We start from the raw sequence: 18,652 nt of genomic DNA, 5'->3' as shown, positions 1-18,652 counted from the left end.
AGTGGGTCGATGACGCAATAAGCTCCACTTGTTTCGGACTTGATCCGCCTATAGTTGCGAAACACCGCTTCGAAATTCGACCATCTCCCGCGAGAATTCTTTTTTCTCTGTTCCTTCATTTCTTTCTTTCTTTCCTTGGTCAGGAAAAGGGGGATAAGCCAGAGGGAAGACAGGATTGCGATGACCGATGCAAGTACCTCGTATGTAGGAGTGTGCGAATAGTGATTTTTGAGACCGAATCGAATAAGAATCGAATAGTGCCACAAGCTAATCGAATAGAATAGCTCTCGAATAGTTTTTAATAACTGAACAGCCATTATCACAATTAATATTAAACGGATCTTCACATGCTAGCATTCCTAAAGTTAGTAATTTTCTGACATTACTTAGTACATTATGAAACATCGTTAATTAAAAGCACAAATGGTTGGAGCAAACAAGTAGTTTCTTCGCATGCAAATGACTCTTCTATAAGAGTGCGAGTGACCGCCTGTAATGTAAGCGACGTAGCCTGCTCTACTACGCAAGTTCTCTTGTTTTATGTGTATACTATGCCCGCGGAGGTGAAAACTTATGGTAATTTTGCTCCAATTTCATGTTTAATTGGGCGCAGTTCACGTTTTAGAACATTCGAAAAGTAGTCGAAAAATATTCACATTAACGAATAGCGACTATTCGATTCGAAGACCGAATCGAATAGTCACTGTTCGTAAAAGCGAATATTTTATTGCGTAAATGCAAACATCCTATTCGATTCGTTATTCGAAAGTTTCGAATAAATGAGAACAAGTCTTCAACTACTCCACTGTGTTCTTCCGTTTCCAGGTTCACCAGCGATTGAGACAGTCGCTTAATTAAGACGTCAACACGTACACTCGGGACGATTCCACACTTAGAAACCATCTACAGAGCGGTTACAGCTCACAATTCCATGCATTTCGGAAGCTCCACTAGCATGTAAACAGGTCGTAAAATTGTACATGGAACCAAAAGTGTAGGCTGCGAGCTGGTGCTTGACGCGATCTAGATTTTCTCTACAACAAGAGTGGTACTAAAACGTACTGTCAGCAATACTCGCGATAGTATTCAGTCGCGCGACCGGAGGTGCAGCAACGAAGCCTTGGGGTGACCCAACTATTTCAGGTTTCCTTCCGTTTATTCGTCGTTTCGACTTCACAGATGATTCTCCTACAATGAGTTTTACAATAGGGTAGATCTTCGATAGCTTTGATGTACTGGAGGCGCTCCACAACCTGTAAGCGCTATCACGCCTATTTGAGATTACGAGATTACGGATACGACCGAAGGTAGATGACACGCAAAGTTGCGCGAAATGGCAATGATACCGCTCGTGGTCGATTCAGTTATGTTGGACATCGTTTTCCGGCCGCTTAAACGTAGACACTCGGGACGATTCCACACGCCATCTACAGAGCGGTGCGTTTTTATTGTTTCCTGTTCGCGTTTCGATTCATGATGATTTTACAAGAAACAAGGGTGCATCTAGATATATATAACCTCCGAGATTCCGCGCACCATAGATCGCAGATAATATGGTTGAATCCACAAGATACGGTGTCGTTCGTTATTTGACTCGTCTGGCTGAAGGATAACGCCACAATTTCAGTTGGATAACGTCCAACTCAAAGCTGTCGGGTTGGGTTTGTTTTTCTTCCTTTTAGCTAGACTACCTGTAAACAGCGACTATCAAACGGAGGCACTATCCTAGACTTTTCGCCTTTGATAATTTCGCCATCTTGCCTGCTCTGATTGGCCATGAAGGACAGTCGCGCCCTTCCTGACTGATTAGAACTAGATAACGCGCGGAAATTCGACACTGTGCAGAACGGCAATCAGGCAACGGCTTTGAAGGCAATACGCGCGACACGGCGACCGCGAAACATCGCACTTGACTTCATATAGTCCATTTTGGGATATTTCCACGACTTCGATTTCGAAACTATATACGTCTCATTTTTGCGTACGCAGTAAGTTAACACGCAACCTTATCTGCACACACTGTCGATTCAACCCCATCTCAAGTAACCAAGGAGCCCCATTACCGATTAATAGATTCATTCTACCGCCTCGAAGCAGCGTTTATGATAGGCGCCGTAATGGAGGCGCATGATTGATTTTGACCGCCTGGAGCGCACCAAAAGCAAAAGCTTTTTGCTCGGCATACGAGCGCTTCCGCCGAGAATCGAATCCGTGATCTCGTCCTCGGAAATACAACGCCGTAACCACGGAGCCAACATGACGGGTAAATAGAGCCACGGCCGCGCTTGGAACGCGAGCACTGGTTAGAGCGTAAAAGTCCTGCAGTGAAGCACACAGTCACTGTACGAACTATCCAAAGTCTCTTCAGGGAAGTGCCCTTCCTCAAGATAAGAAGGTCGCAAACTCATTCCCGTGACTCCGAAGGCAGTGAAGCACGTTAGAAAACAACGCGCTCTTCGCGCGTAAAAGGCAAGCTCGACCACGTAAGCCACACAAGGCACGTTCTCGGTCTTTGCCTCACATCGCGCTCCCGTCGAATACATTCGCGGCACGTACTACACTGAAACAACGATGACAGCAAGCGTGGGCGACAGCACCACGTCGCGAACTCCCGAAACTACAGAAGTGCGCCATACCGTAGACACGAAGACGTGCTGCTGATAAGCAAGCAAGGCCTCTCCGCAGACTAATCTCGCGCGCGAATGAAAGCGCGCTCCAGCTTATAGTTTAGCACAACCGCTTTGGTTACACGAATATATGCGTTGGCGAGTCGAACTGTATGGAGGCTGCTCGACAGCGGCGAACGTATACAGCCAAGTCAAAATACGATCTGCGGCTACAGAGGGGACGAAGTGGTACGTCCTCGTGTAAGTCGGACGGGGTGTGACGCTAAAAGGGTGCTCCGTATATACGTGATTTAACTTAATGGAACCGAACGGGCAGACGCGCCGGCTACATTAAGGTCTGGAGCCGCCGCCAACCACGTCTTCACTCATGAGTCATGACTCGTTCTTTGACCATCATCCGAGGCTCTAAACGAGAACGCGCCAAAACCTAATCTTAGAACGCGGCCGGGGCCGTCCGATGCGGCTCTTCGGTGACTGAAAGAAGGTGCACTCAGCCGGCGGGAACTTAGATTGCGTTCGTGGTACAGTGTGCTTCAACTGTGCAGCAGTTTAGTCACTGGACCAGACTGCAGCTCGAGAGTGCGTCTTTAACCTCATTCGCACGTCAAAGCACGTGACCGTTACGGGAGCAGCCTGCCTCTAAAGACTATATAACGCTGCGCGTCTCCGCACAAACCGCCAACAACAAAACGGCTCGCAACACGCGCCAACACTGTCCTCGGAGCTAATATTAAATGCGCCGTAGCTCGCATGCTGGACTGTAAATTGAACGAGCGCGCCGTATGGCGTTCTATCAACGTCGTCCACGACGCATCCATAATCCGGAGAGTGTTAGCGCAGGCGCACCAACGGAATAGGGCCCCGCTCGCAAGTAACACGACATGGAAGATAGGCAAAACCCGTATTCCCAAAGTCTTAAACGAGTCCCGGATATATACATACAATGAAGCGTACGAAACAGAGGACAGAGTACCTTGTTTGAGACAGCAATTACGGTGTCTTAGTAAGGAGTATATACATCTGCATATTCCCGATCAAGCTATCAGGAACTTTCTCAGTCCTTGACTTTTCCAGGCCATTTCGAGAAAATTCCCAGACAGCTACCGACGATTGCTGTTTCTGGAGAAGACGAAACGGTAGTACCAGATGCACTCGGTTAACTATACCTATCAGCCAATTACTTTAAATAACTGCTTCCGGGGGGCTGCATATATCAGGCCGAAAAGAATGCACGCCGGGACTGCGCACTGAACGAGACGTTGGTCATCATGCCAGATTCAGTAGTCTCTGAACAAGAGGCCGTATTTTCTAACGATCCAACTCATTTTTAAACTTTTCGCAATTCGTCACCGGTTTCGACCAAGCCGTTATCGTCGGAGTCATCCACATCGGCACGACGGATGGTATAAGGAGAACCATGAAGGCATATTCTCAGCGATTTCTTTGGATTAGGAAGCGGAAGTGTGAACATACTGCCTCCACTAAAAAAAAACATTGTCAAGGAGACTAAGGAACAATACGAGATAAAGCTGTACAAGTACAAGCGTGAACTCAGTACAGCACATAATAGGGGTCTTCTTAAAAATGTCTAAGTACTTCTGCACGGCGGCATCAACTGGACTCTCGCAGCATACGCAACACGGGCAGCCACTGCCATCTCATCGCGCCTCTTGACCCGCCCTCCTCTTGCACCGAACCAGACCTTGGATGATGCCACACATTCGACACCAAAGGAGAGCGAGCCATTTATTAACTCGTACGCGAACCGTCTACGGGTTCGGCAAGCGAAAAAGAAAAAACCGGAACACAACACGACTCCGTATGCACCAGCAATGCGAACAAGCGAAAGAGACGAGAACGATAAGGCGCTTCGGCCAGGAAGGGGCCATCTCTCTCGGGCCGGTCGCACACCTTGGAGATTATTATGACCGCGGGCGGAAGATGGAAGACCACGCGGATTTATGAACAACCAACCAGAGGGAGAGAGAGAGGAAGCACAGTATGAAGTGTCGAAGAGGGCGAGGGCAAGCGAAAACTGACAGAGGGGGGCAGAGAGGTTGTGTACTGCTAGCACAGAGGAACAAGTTGAAGCAGAAAACCGTATATATTTATACAGATGGATAAACGAAACTTCTCGGTCTGCACCACCAAGTGCACAGAGAGAGAGAAAGGGGGGGGGCGACGAGAGAGGGAGAAAAGAGAGGAGAGCGAGGAAGAAGGCTTGCAAAGACTGGAGAGGCGAACGGGAGAGGAAGCAAGGCGAGGCGGGATAAAAAACGATCAAGGCCGCCAAACCGGAAACCTCCAAAGTCGCCGGGCCACGAAGGGGAAAAAAAAAGAAAAAGAAACTTTGCACTGCCGCGCCCTGCCTACCCTGACGCCTGGATTCCCGATACTCCTCCGTGTGTGTGTACGTGTGCGTGCGTGTCGGTGTGTCCACGTTATGTAGTGCAGTCTCCCCCCCTACTTCACGGCTGGCCTCCCCCCCCCCCCATCTTCTTCCCCTCCCCCCTGCCACGACCCCAACAGACTCGCAACTCTGCTTCAGCGAGCAGAGAAAGAAAGCTCAGCGCCAGCGGAGAGAGAGACAGAAACAAGGAGCGGCGATATTTCTCTTCGCTGCTACTTTTTCCTCCTCTTCTTCGGCGGATGCGGCCGTGGGAACCCACCTCAACACACTCCCCCCATTTTCCCCTTCATCTCCTCCAAGCATACCAGCACCTACTGCGACTCACGGAGAAGTCCTATTAGAGCTTCAGTAAGCACAACAAAAGACAAGTAGAAAAAGAAAAAAAACTAAAAAAAACAGCTCGCCATTTCTGACCATGCCTTCCGGCTGTGGCTACGGCGATCATAGGTGCCGGGGACCGCGTCAGGTTAAGTCGGACAAATATCATTCGATAGTAGCACCCCTACCTCGATAGCGAGGCAAGTCGAGCAAAGCTTTTTAACCCCGTTTAGCCAGTGAAAGAGGTCATATGCCTCGGGTTAGGTTTCTGTCCAGAAGCGCTCCTTGAATGTTTTTTTTTTTTTTTTTTTTTCCCCTACCTCAAACACCTCGATAATAGGGGGGCTCCACAGTGCAGGACCCATACTGTTTGCAGTGTAATGCAGCCGGTACTTAATTATCGGCTATGCTTTCCGCCTGCTCGAACATCTCTCTCTCTCTCTCTCTTCGTTCTCGTGGGGATTAAATAAAACTTAACCGAGTGGTTCAGATACCAAAGCATCCCCTCGGGCTAGGCCCACTGGCAGTGTACCGGCGTTATTATTATCATCATCACCGTCCTTGCCGCTGCTGCTGTTTTTTGTAGCTTAGTGCAGACCGTGGGAATTTTTGCAGCTCGCCCACCTTCAACTCTCAACCGTGTCCCACCTTCCGAGTACGCTGAAGCTTTACTCCTTCGCCAAATTCAAAATCTAAAACAAAATGACCCTAAGACCCTAACCATGCCTCCAGGCTCGACAGCGAACGTCGGCTGCAGTCATTACGGGTTCAGTGTAATTCGGCAGCGCAGAAAGGGTATCCCCGTCAGCACCATATGGATTAGTTCGGGTCATTCTCATTCAATGAATATTTTTTATTATGTTTAGTGCGCTTTTATAGATGGATTCAGCGAGGCCTCCGCAATTTGAACTGGGCTAGGGTGTTCTGTAAGCGTCCATGCTAATGGGCATGTCCATTTCTTCTGCTGCTGAAATTCTGATTGGCTGGGCTGGGGTACGCGTTAAAAAGGAGACAGGCGCCTTCAGCCAATCGGCACTTCCGCGGCAGACGAAATGTAGATGTCCACTAAGTGGACATATACAAAACAGCCCCCCCCCCCCCCCCCCCCTGCCGCGCGAAGATCAGTTTACGAAAGAACTAACGGAGGCGTTTTTTTTTTTTTTTTATAAGAAAAAAAGAAAGATGTGTATTAGTTTGCAGTCAAACACGCTTTTTGAGTGAGCGTTGGAAATCTCGGACATGCCGGCCTTGAACACCGTTCTTTTGCCATTTTTTGTTCTTCGATCTTTTCTGTCATACTTTTGCGCATGCGTAATTTTAACCACGTGTGTATATTTTTTATTGCTTCAATAAACATTAGTTGCGAGTTCTGGGCCGTGTATCGTGTTCCTTCTTTGTTGCGCGTGTGCTGCTGTTCTAATATGCATTTCAGCCAACTAGTATTAAAGTTATTAAACTTGTTCAAGCAATACCCCAGCACAACCTACCTCCGACACCCGTCGGAACGACGTAATAAATACGTTTACATATGCGTCCCTGCGCCAATGAGAGGAGCACTTTACGAGAGCGCGCAGCTGCGCAGAGACACTTATACAGCAGTCCGCAGGTGGCGATGGAGAGCGGACAGAAGCCAACCTGACTGGGCGAGTGAAGGCTCATTTGCAAGCGTGGTTAGGTTAGAGACACATGACGAGGGGGGCACTCGACGGCCGGGTAGCGATAATATAGACCCTCGTATCAACCAGCGGACGCAAACGACCTGAGCACGCTGGAGGGACCTTTATCGTGACAGCGAAATAGGGTCGGCAGAACTGCACGGGCCCGGAACCCGGTCTCAAACTTGGTTCTCCTGATATACAGGGCCGATAGCGCACACCTGGTTCTGGTACGCTATTCTTCAGTGCTGCCTAGCAACAATGTAAACCTAAAGGTCGGTGGAGTTTAATCCAAGACGCAAGAACTAAATAACATCCAAAGAGCTTATCATGGCCAACGACATGTTCTATACTTGATTTATGCTTCTGCATATTCAAAATGCTCGATTCAGAAAAAAAAATTACCTTTTCACTCAGTTATTTCAAAACGTAGACTGCCCTCCGGTAGTTCAACCAAGTCAGTCCTCCAGTCAAAATAAAACGAGCAGCTGCATAGCTTCTATGTTCAACAGATCTCCCCCCCCCCCCCCCCCCCCCTAAACCATGTAATTTACGTTTTGGAACCGCTACGAGCTCCCTTGTCCACAACGATGAACAACGCGAGACGGTTTGACAGTCGAGCCCGGATATAGCGAACACACATAACGAATTATTGTGCATAACTAACAGCAGTAAAATCACCTTGAAATTTCTCGAAATAAATTTTATTTCATAAATCTTTTTTTTTTGTGATCCCCTTCTGATTCCATATATCCGGGTTCGACTGTATTCACAGATATTTATCTATATTGGTTAGAATAACATTAATTTCTTCATTGAAACATGCAATATCCGACTAAGGACAATGTATCAGGACTTAGGCTGTTGATTACCGTGCCTTTTCTGCGGCATCGTGTTCGTGCCAACTGTAGACTCCGAATAATACCCGAATAATTCTATCGTTCGACCTTAAGCCGCTCGCTTGTCCTCGCTCCTTCATTGTCAGCTCTACAGACGGAAAAATGAAAGATACAAAGCAGGAAAGCAAATAAAAGCATCCTAAAACGCCCATGTACGTCACACTGCATTGAAAAATTAAAATACAGCAGCGTTTATGCGCCGCGTTTCCAGCATTCTGCGTTCGCCATCACCTTTCGCGAGCTTAGTTTCCAGGGTGATTTTTTCAGGCATACAACTCACGTTCTTAATTTTCTTCTCTCGATCCATCCAATCCTTTTCTCCGGACACTCTCAGTGCTATAGGTGTTCCGTTTCTCACTCCTCTCGATCGACAAAAGTGAATCGATCGACTGTAGCGCCGCCTCTGTTTTGTCAACGTTTGCGCGCTGTGCGTGTACGATTGATTCGCCTCCGTGAGGAAAGAAATAATTCGTTGTGAAGGAACGGGAACAATGCCAGCACCCCCGGCCGTACGCAGCCAGAGTTCGAAGTCGTCTCTGCGTCAATTTCGTTTGTCTGTTTCCGCGCCAAACCTTTCTTTTCGCTCTTAGTTGCTCCTTTAGGAAACAGCTAGGTGTGGGGGCGGGTATATAGATCAGTCTTCGTGCGGTAAATGTCAGTTTGGGTGTTCGCAATTTCATCGAAAGTTGGACGGGGGGGGGGGGGGGGGGGCACCGGTGGTAGGATTATTTTGTTCAGTGCCTTCCCCTGCACCGCTTTCCTTTCTAAACTTTTCTCTTCTCTCTCTCTCTCTCTCTCTCTCCCTCTTTGATTTCTCGTGCGTTCCGCATTTTTCTTTACGATTCCGTCCGTTCTGTTTACATTAAGTAATGACGACGTCACGAAGAAATAACCAATCACGGTGCCGAATCGCGGCCAATTCGCTCAGCGCGCAAGCGTAAGTCGGCGTAAGGGAGATGACGGCGGTTGCGAAAAACGTGGCTCGAGCGACAATGTCTTTTTTTTTTTTTTTCCACAGTGCACATGTACACATGTACTGTTTCACATGTACAGTAATATCCACAGCTAAAAGGAACGCTCACCTTACAATGCTGGTAGTGAAGCTTATGCAAGAGCCCCACCTCTCGAATGTTACTGGCAAAAATTGGCGATATACAACTCAACGCAAACAGTTCGAAGACCTGTGGTCACTCAGGTTTAAACAAAGGAGCAAATGCACACACGATTGGCGACGGTTACTGAATTGAGACAAGGTTACACCCTGGCGTGTTTACGCCACTTTTTGAGAGTGTAGATCGAGTGCTGTCAATTTCGCTCATACGGCGATACGAACATGTCTCGTGGCAAGTTTCCAGCGGTACTAAACCCGACCTCCATTCTCCAGTGAAAGAAAGGAGATCGACATTGTAATGGCGTGAATATTTCCTGACGGCAAGGTCAGAGTGTTGAATAGTTACCTGGCAAAGAAATTATTGTTTATAGCGTCGAACAGCGAAGTGTCAACGTAAAGTCTTATGCTCGTCAAGCCTGCACAGACGTCCAGACGATTGCGCTCCTGCACCACGCTGCAGTTCAAATAAAGAGCTGTACCAAAGCAGCTACTAGGTTATCGATGCCGAGCTGAAGGCTTCTGCAGTGACTTGCGCGTCCAGGGGCCATGCTATGTAAGAATTATTTTCGCCCGATTCTATTCATTGATCATCCGTCCCGTCGAGTGGCCGATCTCGGTGATAGCGGGGGCACGGCTTCGTGCGAACGAATAGAGTTCTAGCGTGTCCGGTATTCCGGTTTACCTAGGCGGATTGGCCGGGTTACCGGGTGAGTAGAGGCGTAAACGTGAGCGGCCGGACTGGTGGTGCGCATAGCTCAAGAAGACAAACGCAGCGCTAACGTTGCAGTAACCAATAGTATTATACAGCGCTGCTGTTGTAAATGTCCGGCAGCTGCGTAATCGTGCTCACCATTAGTGTTGGATGAATGTGTGTCTGGTTGAGCGTACGAGCATATACCGGAATACCAGACACGCTAAAACTCTAATGAAGAGGGGCAAAGTAATTATGTAGATCCAACAAATGACCGGTATAATGGGAAAAAAACTTAGATCGTTCCATTTTATTCCGTTATTATCATCCACCGTCCACAACCCGCCGATGCCAGTGATAACGTAGGCGATGGGGAGAGAGGGGAAGGGGGGGGCGCAGTGACAAAACACGAAATAGCATTGGCATAGAATAGTTACATTATCCCGGTTAAGTTGACTTTACTGTTGTCCCTCACAAGCACCGTCTTTCAAACGAGGCAGAAATGCAAAATCACATCGCTTTGTTCGTCTCGCAGCGCACCACTGCCGTTTGTTTACAAACACGCAGCCTGTCTGTCAGTATCGGCACTCACCGTAGGCGGTGGGCGACGGTGGGGGTTGCTCGGAGGAACCGTACAGCGGCGGCGAGTGCAGCTGGTGCACGGGGGTGGTGCAGGCGGAGGACGACGAGTGGCGCCTGCCGGTGGCCGGCGCCGCCGAGCCGCCGCCGCTGGTGTCCGGCACCACCGGTGGCGCCACCTTCTTGATGGTGCTCGACCGCAGAGTCCCATTGCGCTGCAGGCCGCCCACTGTAGGAGGAGCAGAAACAATGCACCACGTTAGAAGCAACAGTTGCGAGCACATCGTGAGCATATCGTCCCGGACCATGCACAAATTTCTCTTCAACTGCGAAGCCTTTCTTTCAAGAAAACCGTGTGGGTTTCCTTTGTAGCAATTTTCCATTTTAAATACTTCTCTCCACTTAGCGGGTTTCAGCTGAACTATTAGGTCATATCGTGAAGTTGTTGACACACGGGTACTGGGGCAATTTTCACAGCGTATACTAACACATTCAGTCAAGCGCGATAGCCAGGACCGAGCAGACTATGAAACAGCAGAGGGCTTTGGCTTGTGCGCGAACGTATTGCAGTTTGCGGAATACCGGAGACGTAGACGCAAGTGCCAAGTAGTCACGTTGGTGGCGCCATCTTGTGGCGCAGAGTATAACCGGAGAAAACGGATCTTTATTGCAGCGACAACCATATTACGTTGAAAGAGCTGCTGTAAAGCGATTAACATACACTACTTAACAGCTTGGCTATAATTAGTTGGGAAACCCTGTATAGAACAATCTGATTCAAAATATTACGTTTGATGGGCAACCGTATTTTTTTTTTTTTCGCACTAATGGCATGGCAGGCACACCGACTCAGTGCTCCACGTGTATTACCTCGAGCTCTGCTGGGTCACAGTGTAAATGGCGGTCATTCTTATTCGACCCCTGAAACAAAAGAAGCCATGGCAGCTTCGGAAGGATTAGGGCTTTCCTATGACGAGTACAGGACCATATAGCACGAAAACGCTTTTAACGTGTTGTGGTCGGGCAAACCGTCACAAGGTGTCGCTGCCAACGCTGCTATACTGTTGTCCGTGTACCTTGTAATCCAGTATTCCGCAAAGATTAATACGCGTACGGACCATCTAAATTAATATTCTGGTCATAGCCTGTCCGTAAATGTATTACAGCTTACGCAATAACGGAAGACTGGAGATGCCTATGCCAGCAGTAGCGCTGGTAACGCCATTTTGTGACAGCTTTCTTCAGCGACAACGCTTCAGAAAAGTTCGTGCATAGCGTCCTAGTTTTCGCCAGGGGAAATAAAATCATGCGCCATTCTACTGCTGTTAAAGTGAATTACCAGCGAAGCAGTTTAGCACACGACATAGAGGTGACACCTGTGAATTTAGATCAAAGGTATGAGCAAATTTTATTTATATTGAGCGGCGACGGCGCTCTTCCAGAAGACACACGCACACACACTTATTTTGATCGGCGGCCTTGATCGGCGGCATACATTCGCGTGGAAGACTGCCGCCACCTTGGGGAGCCGGAGGAAACTAGACACGCGCGACGGGACCGCCACGCCGGGAGAGCGGAAGGAAACTAGGCACGCAAGCGCTTGGAACGACGACAAAGAGAGGGCGGTGCGAGCGTACACATTGCCGACACGGGTCGCACAGCGGCAAATCTTTGAGAAACCCTTATTATCTACCTGAGAGTCTATTGATTTTGAAAATGGTGCCTATTGATAACTAATCTACTGAAAATGTATATCCAAGTGATGAGACGTATAAGCTTTCGCATAGAATGAAGAAATTTTGCATCCTATCCGGGAGCTGAGTTTTCGCACAAGTGGATCTGTTGACGTACGGACACGAAAAATGCATAGAACCCTAGCCATATAGACAGCTTCGCTGTAAAAGCAACTGACTTCACACTAATAATGGTTACTGCAAATGCTTTTGCACCAACAGATAGGTGTAACATGGTTGTTGCAATTACGTAGTTCTGTGTGCCTCTACTTGATGTCAGCGTCATATGATGGCGCCACCAGCATCAGCACCGCGTGTGTGTCTCTGCAGGAGAGGCAGGACTTGCGCCAACAGGACCGACAGTAATATATCACGTGCTCATTCTGCAACGTACGAAGTGCGAAACGGTTGTCCACAACCCCCGACCTAACGCGATGTCACGCAGGCGCAACAGTACAACAAAGAGCACCGATATAAATGACGCCACGCACGCACCCACCACCGTTAAGCCAAGCCAAGACTCAGCCCAGAAAGATTAGCGGCGACCGGCGTGTACACGTACACTTGCCACGGCGAATAATAAACGCGCCAGATATATAATATATATATATATATATATATATATATATATATATATATATATAGATATATATACACGCGAGTCCTTCGAGAAATCGATACGCCGCTTCTGAGACAAAGAGCATGGATAACAGCGCCGAACTATAGGAGCACAACAGATACGCGGACGAAGAGGGGGGAGATTAATCAGAGCGCGGTCCTTCCAGAAAAAAAAAAGAGAGAGAGATAGGAAAGGACGCTGATAAATCAGACGCTAAGCAGTCCTGACAAAAGGAGGACCGAACGGCCGGAGACAAATGGATGCCACAGTGCCACACGCGCTAAACGGGATAACGGAACCAAGAAATGAGCAAAGATAAAAAAAAAATCAGCGAGAAACAATAAAGGAGGCAGTAGTAGTTCCCGCTATCATTGGGGCGTATATAGTATGTAATAAACACAGAGAGCGCGGCCGGAGCGGTGACACAGATGAGACCCAGATCGGGAGCAAGGGCCGCATACAGATAACCATCGACGTTGCCCTCCCCGTTGGTCGTCCCCGGCTCCGCGGCGGTCTCGAAGGTCATAGCCGTGCGAGCTTTAAAAGAGCACCGCATTTGTGAGTTCCCGATTAGAAGCACGACCCAAAGGGGTCTCGGAAAGAAAGACAATCGAGCAACACGGAGCAGCAGAGAGCGATGCTCGAGGAGCGGAAGGACGGCGCCCGTTCACATCGCTTTAGAGAGTTTTAGCGTACCGAAGATAGAATCCCTGCAATGCGCTTCGCACGGAAGCGGGTAACAATGCACGTAAGGCATTCGATCGAAAGCGGCTATGTGTAGCCGCTATTGAATGCCTTGAAAACGCCTGCAAAAAGCGGTGAAGCGGCAGTGCACATGTCCATACACGGTGGAGCCAGACCGCACCAGTACCGCTCTTACGTGGACCATAGCCCCGGTCCACTAAAACTCCCTAATTGTTAGAAAGGAGTCGCAAGAACGAAAGTAGAAAACTGCACAGTGGAATAGACGTGTCATCATCATCATCATCAGCAGCAGCAGCAGCAGCCTATTTTCATGTCAACTGCAGGACGAAGACCTTTCCCAGCGACCACCGCTAGCGGATTCCAAGTTGCACCTTCAAATTTCCAAACTTGACCACACCCCCTAGCTTTATTTCGAACAAACTGCTGAAAAAAAAAAACACAGATGAAATGCAATTTATGAGAAAACAACCTAGCCACGCGTAACCAGAACGTAACAGTGGGATTTATCCCATAAGTTTTTTACACAACATACCAGACGGCGCTGCGATCGTTCACCTATTAAAAAAAAAAGATTTAGAAAGCAAGGAGAGATTGATACGACCTGATTTGCTATGTTACAGTCATAGGTAGCGGTACAAGGTACAGATATTGAGGGGAAAAAGATTAATGAAATGTATACAAAAATGCTATAGATAAAAATCTGTATAGTATGCCTGATTAAATCAAGCAGGCTGGGTGACTATTTGTCACCGCCCCCACTAAAAGGGGATGCCATTAAATCACCATCATATTATGATGGGATTATGGAGGTGGGTGGTTCACACACTGCTTTCACGCAGACTGTGTACGAAGCGTTCAGTTGTTTATAACCAGCGACGGCCGCCCCCGTTGGACGCTAATCGAATGAGCTCCTCGACACCGGGGTGTCTCGACTCTCCCGCAAAGCAGTGGGAAACAGCGTGTCCAGCCGGCAAGGACGCAGGGCCGCCGATAAGTGTATCCGCGCAAAGAAGAGAGGCATTACAGCGAAGCAAGCGCTCGCCGGCCTTTCACGTATGTGGGCTATCGGCAGCGACGTCCTCAGACTCTCAAGTATACACACTCGACACAAGAAGGTATCGGACGCCGCTTCGCCCCGGCCATACCACACATCAGGATGACGGGCTCCTTTCCGCGTATGTGCATCGGCGTTCTTTTCATTTATTTTTTTCAGGCAGTGTTCTGAGCTTGTATAATAGCTCTATGTATACCTATAGAGAAGGCAGTGCGGAGCTGTAAGGGTTGCATGGTCACGTGCAACCCTTACGTAATGACTCGGTATAAAAAAGAAACAAAAGGGAGAGAGAGAGAGAAGCGCCCAATTGGACGTGACTGCCGTCTTCGTGACCTGCGCACTACACACCAACCACTGCGTGCCTCTCGGCCGGGTGGAGCCTACAGCTTTTCGAGGTTATCGCGCGACCACGCCATACTCATTGTTCGGAGACAGCTTTTTCAACCTGCTGCTGGGAAAACGCTCCCACACCGTGAAGTTTCCTTGGTTTCGTTTTCGCGGTTCACAAGAAAGTTCTATAGGCTGACATACTCGCATCGCAGCCACCGTGCTACATATATCGTGACACCGGAACGAATCTCAGAGCAGCAGAGGCGGCGCGGGTATTTCCTCCGGAACGGGTCAGAAAATGTTGCGTCACACTTCAACCTGGCGGGGAGAAATCGAAAGTATGCTGCTTTACCAAGACTTTAGACAGCGGCGAAACCTTCGCGGTGGTAGAGATAGGTAAAATGCATGCGGTTGACACGTTGCGACGAAATTCTAGCGTCGCATTATCGATCGAGCCCGACGGGAGGTATCGTCTTAAGCTTGCGTCGATTGATTAAGTCGTGCAGTAGTGAACGAGAGGAAAGCATTGTCGCACTTCTCTCACAGACATTTTCACGTCCAATAGTTCGCGAGTGCGTTCACAGAATTTCAGGGCTACAGTGAGTTGCCACGCTGCGCGCTAAAAGATATACCACAATAATGTGATTAATAATCACATTATTGAATACCTTAATTGTATAACCAAGCAGATAAAAGAAAATCTGAAGAACTATAGTTATATTGTATACATTATGTAACTAGAGCAGACGGGCGAACTTCTTCTATACAAACAAAAATTTTTGCGTCGTACATTATAAATTCGTTCGACACGTGAAGGGAAACACCACGTGCATGAAAGAAGCTGCAGGAGACGACGGCGAGCGATAATCGGACCATGTGCAAGCTAAATACCTCGCCGTTATACTTTTGGGTGTTTGCGAGCAAAACACGCCGAAAAGTTAAAACTTGAACCGCGCGTTAAAGAGAGCAGACTGCCGCCTCGCTGACCACGTGAAACTGGTTTGTAAATCACAAGCTAACTAAGGAAACACACAACAACAACAATGAAGGGAGTAACCGCATCACGCGTTACACCTAAACCAGTCAGGCAAACGTGAAGAAGCGTTGGGGCCAGACTGCCGGCAAGTAATATCGCGGAAATATATAAAGCCGATGACAAAAAGAAACATTCAATCAACAAGGCACGTAAACCAGTCCGCCGAACAGACAGAAAAAAGTAGGAAGGGCTCGGTACCTATAAATTATAATTTTGTTTGAAAAAAAAATTGAAAACGCTGCGAGGGGTTGGGAAAAAGCGTCGGCAGACGACAAACTAAAACGGTTAAAAGGCAGCTCAAAAGGGATTAGCCACGCTATACCTTAACCAGCCGGGTCAACCTTGGACATTAGTCACCGCCAAGAAACAGCCGAAAACTCGTAACGCTTAAAATTGTGCCATACGTTAAAAGGGAGGGAGCAGACGGCCAGCAGACGATAATCGAGGTGCGAAACAAATGAGACAGACAGAAACAGACGACACGAAATAATAAAACAATTATAGGTCAAACGCTATGCCTAAACTAACCGGACAAATGGGACGACGCGTCGCGAGGTGTTTTAGCTCGAAAGGCGCACCCCGTGACTGCGCATGCGCACAAGGCGAACCACTACGGAGGCGTCGCCCGTCCCAGAACTGCCAATCACGAGAAGGGTTGGTCGAGACAAAGGGCTGAATGAAGATGGCCGGCGGACAACGCGGGGAAATTAGGAGCACCGGAGCGTGGTAGGGGCCTCATACACAATCACGCCGCAGTCAGCAGACGAACAGAACAAAGAAATGCAAGTTGGCGGGGGATATGTCGCTCTGTGTGGGCACAAAGCCACCGAGAAAAAGGACATGTAATCACAGAGCTATACGCCCATGGAAGCTTCCCATGGAGCCCATGGAAGTGTGGCGGTTCAGCCGGAGCATTTTAACAATGGGTAGAAGCGGATTTGCCTAAATTTTGTCCTTCTGGCTTCAGACGACTCTGTGACTTTGAATATTGACCAATTGCAAACAAAATATTGCGCCATAAGTGCAACAATAGCTGGTGTCTAAACAGCACACCCGGCGACTTCTGTCTCGGGGTAACTTCGGGAGACAATCTCGAAGGCCATGCCTTTGGGGCGTGCAAGCGCCGGAAGCGATTGCAGAAGCCGGAAACACGTCACGGTCGCCTTGCTTCTACATCACCTTATGATTATACGCACGTGAGCAGAAAACTACTGCCTTGATAACTTAAGAAAAAAATGATTTCTTGGAAATTTAGAAAGATAAAGCGTAATAATTACCGCCATAAGAACTTCTGAAGCAACAAGCCTGTAGATAAGACAAATCCTTGTACTAGCCATCACGGTATCTGAACAATCGCCGCACCACAGTTCCCTCTTGTAACTTTTGCAGGGAACTGGTTACACCCACACACCAATCGCCACGAAGGAGAGAGAAAAACAATAGAAAAGGCAAAGCCGAAGGGAGATATCCACAACAGCGGCCACCTAAAAAGATGACGGATGATCAACACCAAAGGCAAAATTTGGAGGACGCCGGCGCTTACGGATTTTCTGCGACACGGGGCCCTTAACGCTATCGCGTTAAAATCTGACAACTACAGATGCATAACCCGTCATATAGGCTACTGAAGGAGTACACACGGGAGCCGCACGGCGAATGTGCATCAAAAATGCGCCACGCGCCACTACACAGAAAAAATCCAAGACAAGCCGCTCACAGCCCGCAGTCACGTTTTCAGGTTCCAGCGCCGCTTAACCGAACACAGAAAGAGGCCGAAACTTGCACGCCGGCGTCGGTGAAGCGGACCGGTAAAAAGCTGCACGTCTGTCCCGTCGTCTGCTAGTCTCACGACGGCGGAGAAAGTTTCTCGCTCGGCGAGACATCGCCTGATTTCCCGGTCTGCCGCAAGAAACAAAAGAAACGCGCGCGCTCTTTTCTTCTCTCCTTTATTTTTTTTTTTTTTTTTCAGCGACGTCAAAAACCCAGCGCAAAACTGGTTTGCGACAGCATACGCGCAGTCGTGAGGAATCGAAAGTGGCGTCGAGCCACCATCTTGGACGAGTCGTAGCTGTCGGACGATGCAGACGACAAAGGAGGAAGTTGTCGAACACGTCCCTGTCGGACGTCGGGGGAGCGTTCTGAAATAGCGGACAGCAAAATGCGAAGTATACGTAGGACTACCAACTGAGCTTACTTCTCCACGCAATTTAATCGGCCTACAGGGGGCTATATTTGGAGCAACGGCAACGTACGAACGTATAGTTTCACGTTCGCTTAAGGATGCAGCCTGTGAGATGTCATCTTGGATGAACCAGTTTTCGTGGGATTAGAAAATACTTGAGCTCTCTCTCTGATGCACGTTAAAAAGCGTGAAAGGCGTTCAACATAGTAAGGAAGGATTGCTGTTCCGTGACCGGTTTATTTTTGAACGCCACTTTTGTCTGCTCCGTAGAAGCGGGGATATTAGGAACCGTTCTGAGTGGCGTCAACAAAAACAGTATATCGGAGTACTCAGATTGATTGATTGATTGATTTTAACATCTAAATGCATCACGGATTTATGAAAGATGCTTTAGTGAGGCTGACGATGCTGATAAAGAACATCTGATCAAAAGCATTGCAGAGCCTTATACACTTCGGTCCCCTTGCTACCATGCCACGCCGGTTTAAAACGTTACACATTAATAAATTACTGCGATGCTCAAACAGCTCCGCAAAAGGGTGATGAAAATTAGTGACGCGCCGTTAAGATTGGTAGACGACCTCAGCAGTGTTGACCAGCAGTAAGTATATAATAGGCAGACTACGTCGAGTTAAGACACAGATGAGCCGCTGTTAGCAGTGTTTCACCTCTGTCGTCTAACTGCCGACGGTGGCTAATGCAT

At 48.4% G+C, this 18,652-nt stretch overlaps 1 protein-coding gene across 2 annotated transcripts in view; it reads right to left on the bottom strand.

Annotated features, from left to right (window-relative positions):
• LOC119452904 (caskin-2) overlaps positions 1 to 18,652 on the bottom strand; it is a 341,285-nt gene that overhangs the window by 135,115 nt on the left and 187,518 nt on the right. For both annotated transcript variants that reach the window (XM_037714861.2, XM_049667374.1), the window contains one exon: positions 10,304 to 10,519. In XM_037714861.2, the coding sequence (XP_037570789.1) occupies positions 10,304 to 10,519 (216 nt within the window). The remainder of the gene's footprint in view (positions 1 to 10,303; positions 10,520 to 18,652) is intronic.

The sequence above is a fragment of the Dermacentor silvarum genome, chromosome 5, assembly GCF_013339745.2.
Source record: "Dermacentor silvarum isolate Dsil-2018 chromosome 5, BIME_Dsil_1.4, whole genome shotgun sequence".
Classification (NCBI taxonomy): domain Eukaryota; kingdom Metazoa; phylum Arthropoda; class Arachnida; order Ixodida; family Ixodidae; genus Dermacentor; species Dermacentor silvarum.
Note: the sequence above shows the minus strand (reverse complement) of the source record. Positions and strands in the feature narration are given on the sequence as shown.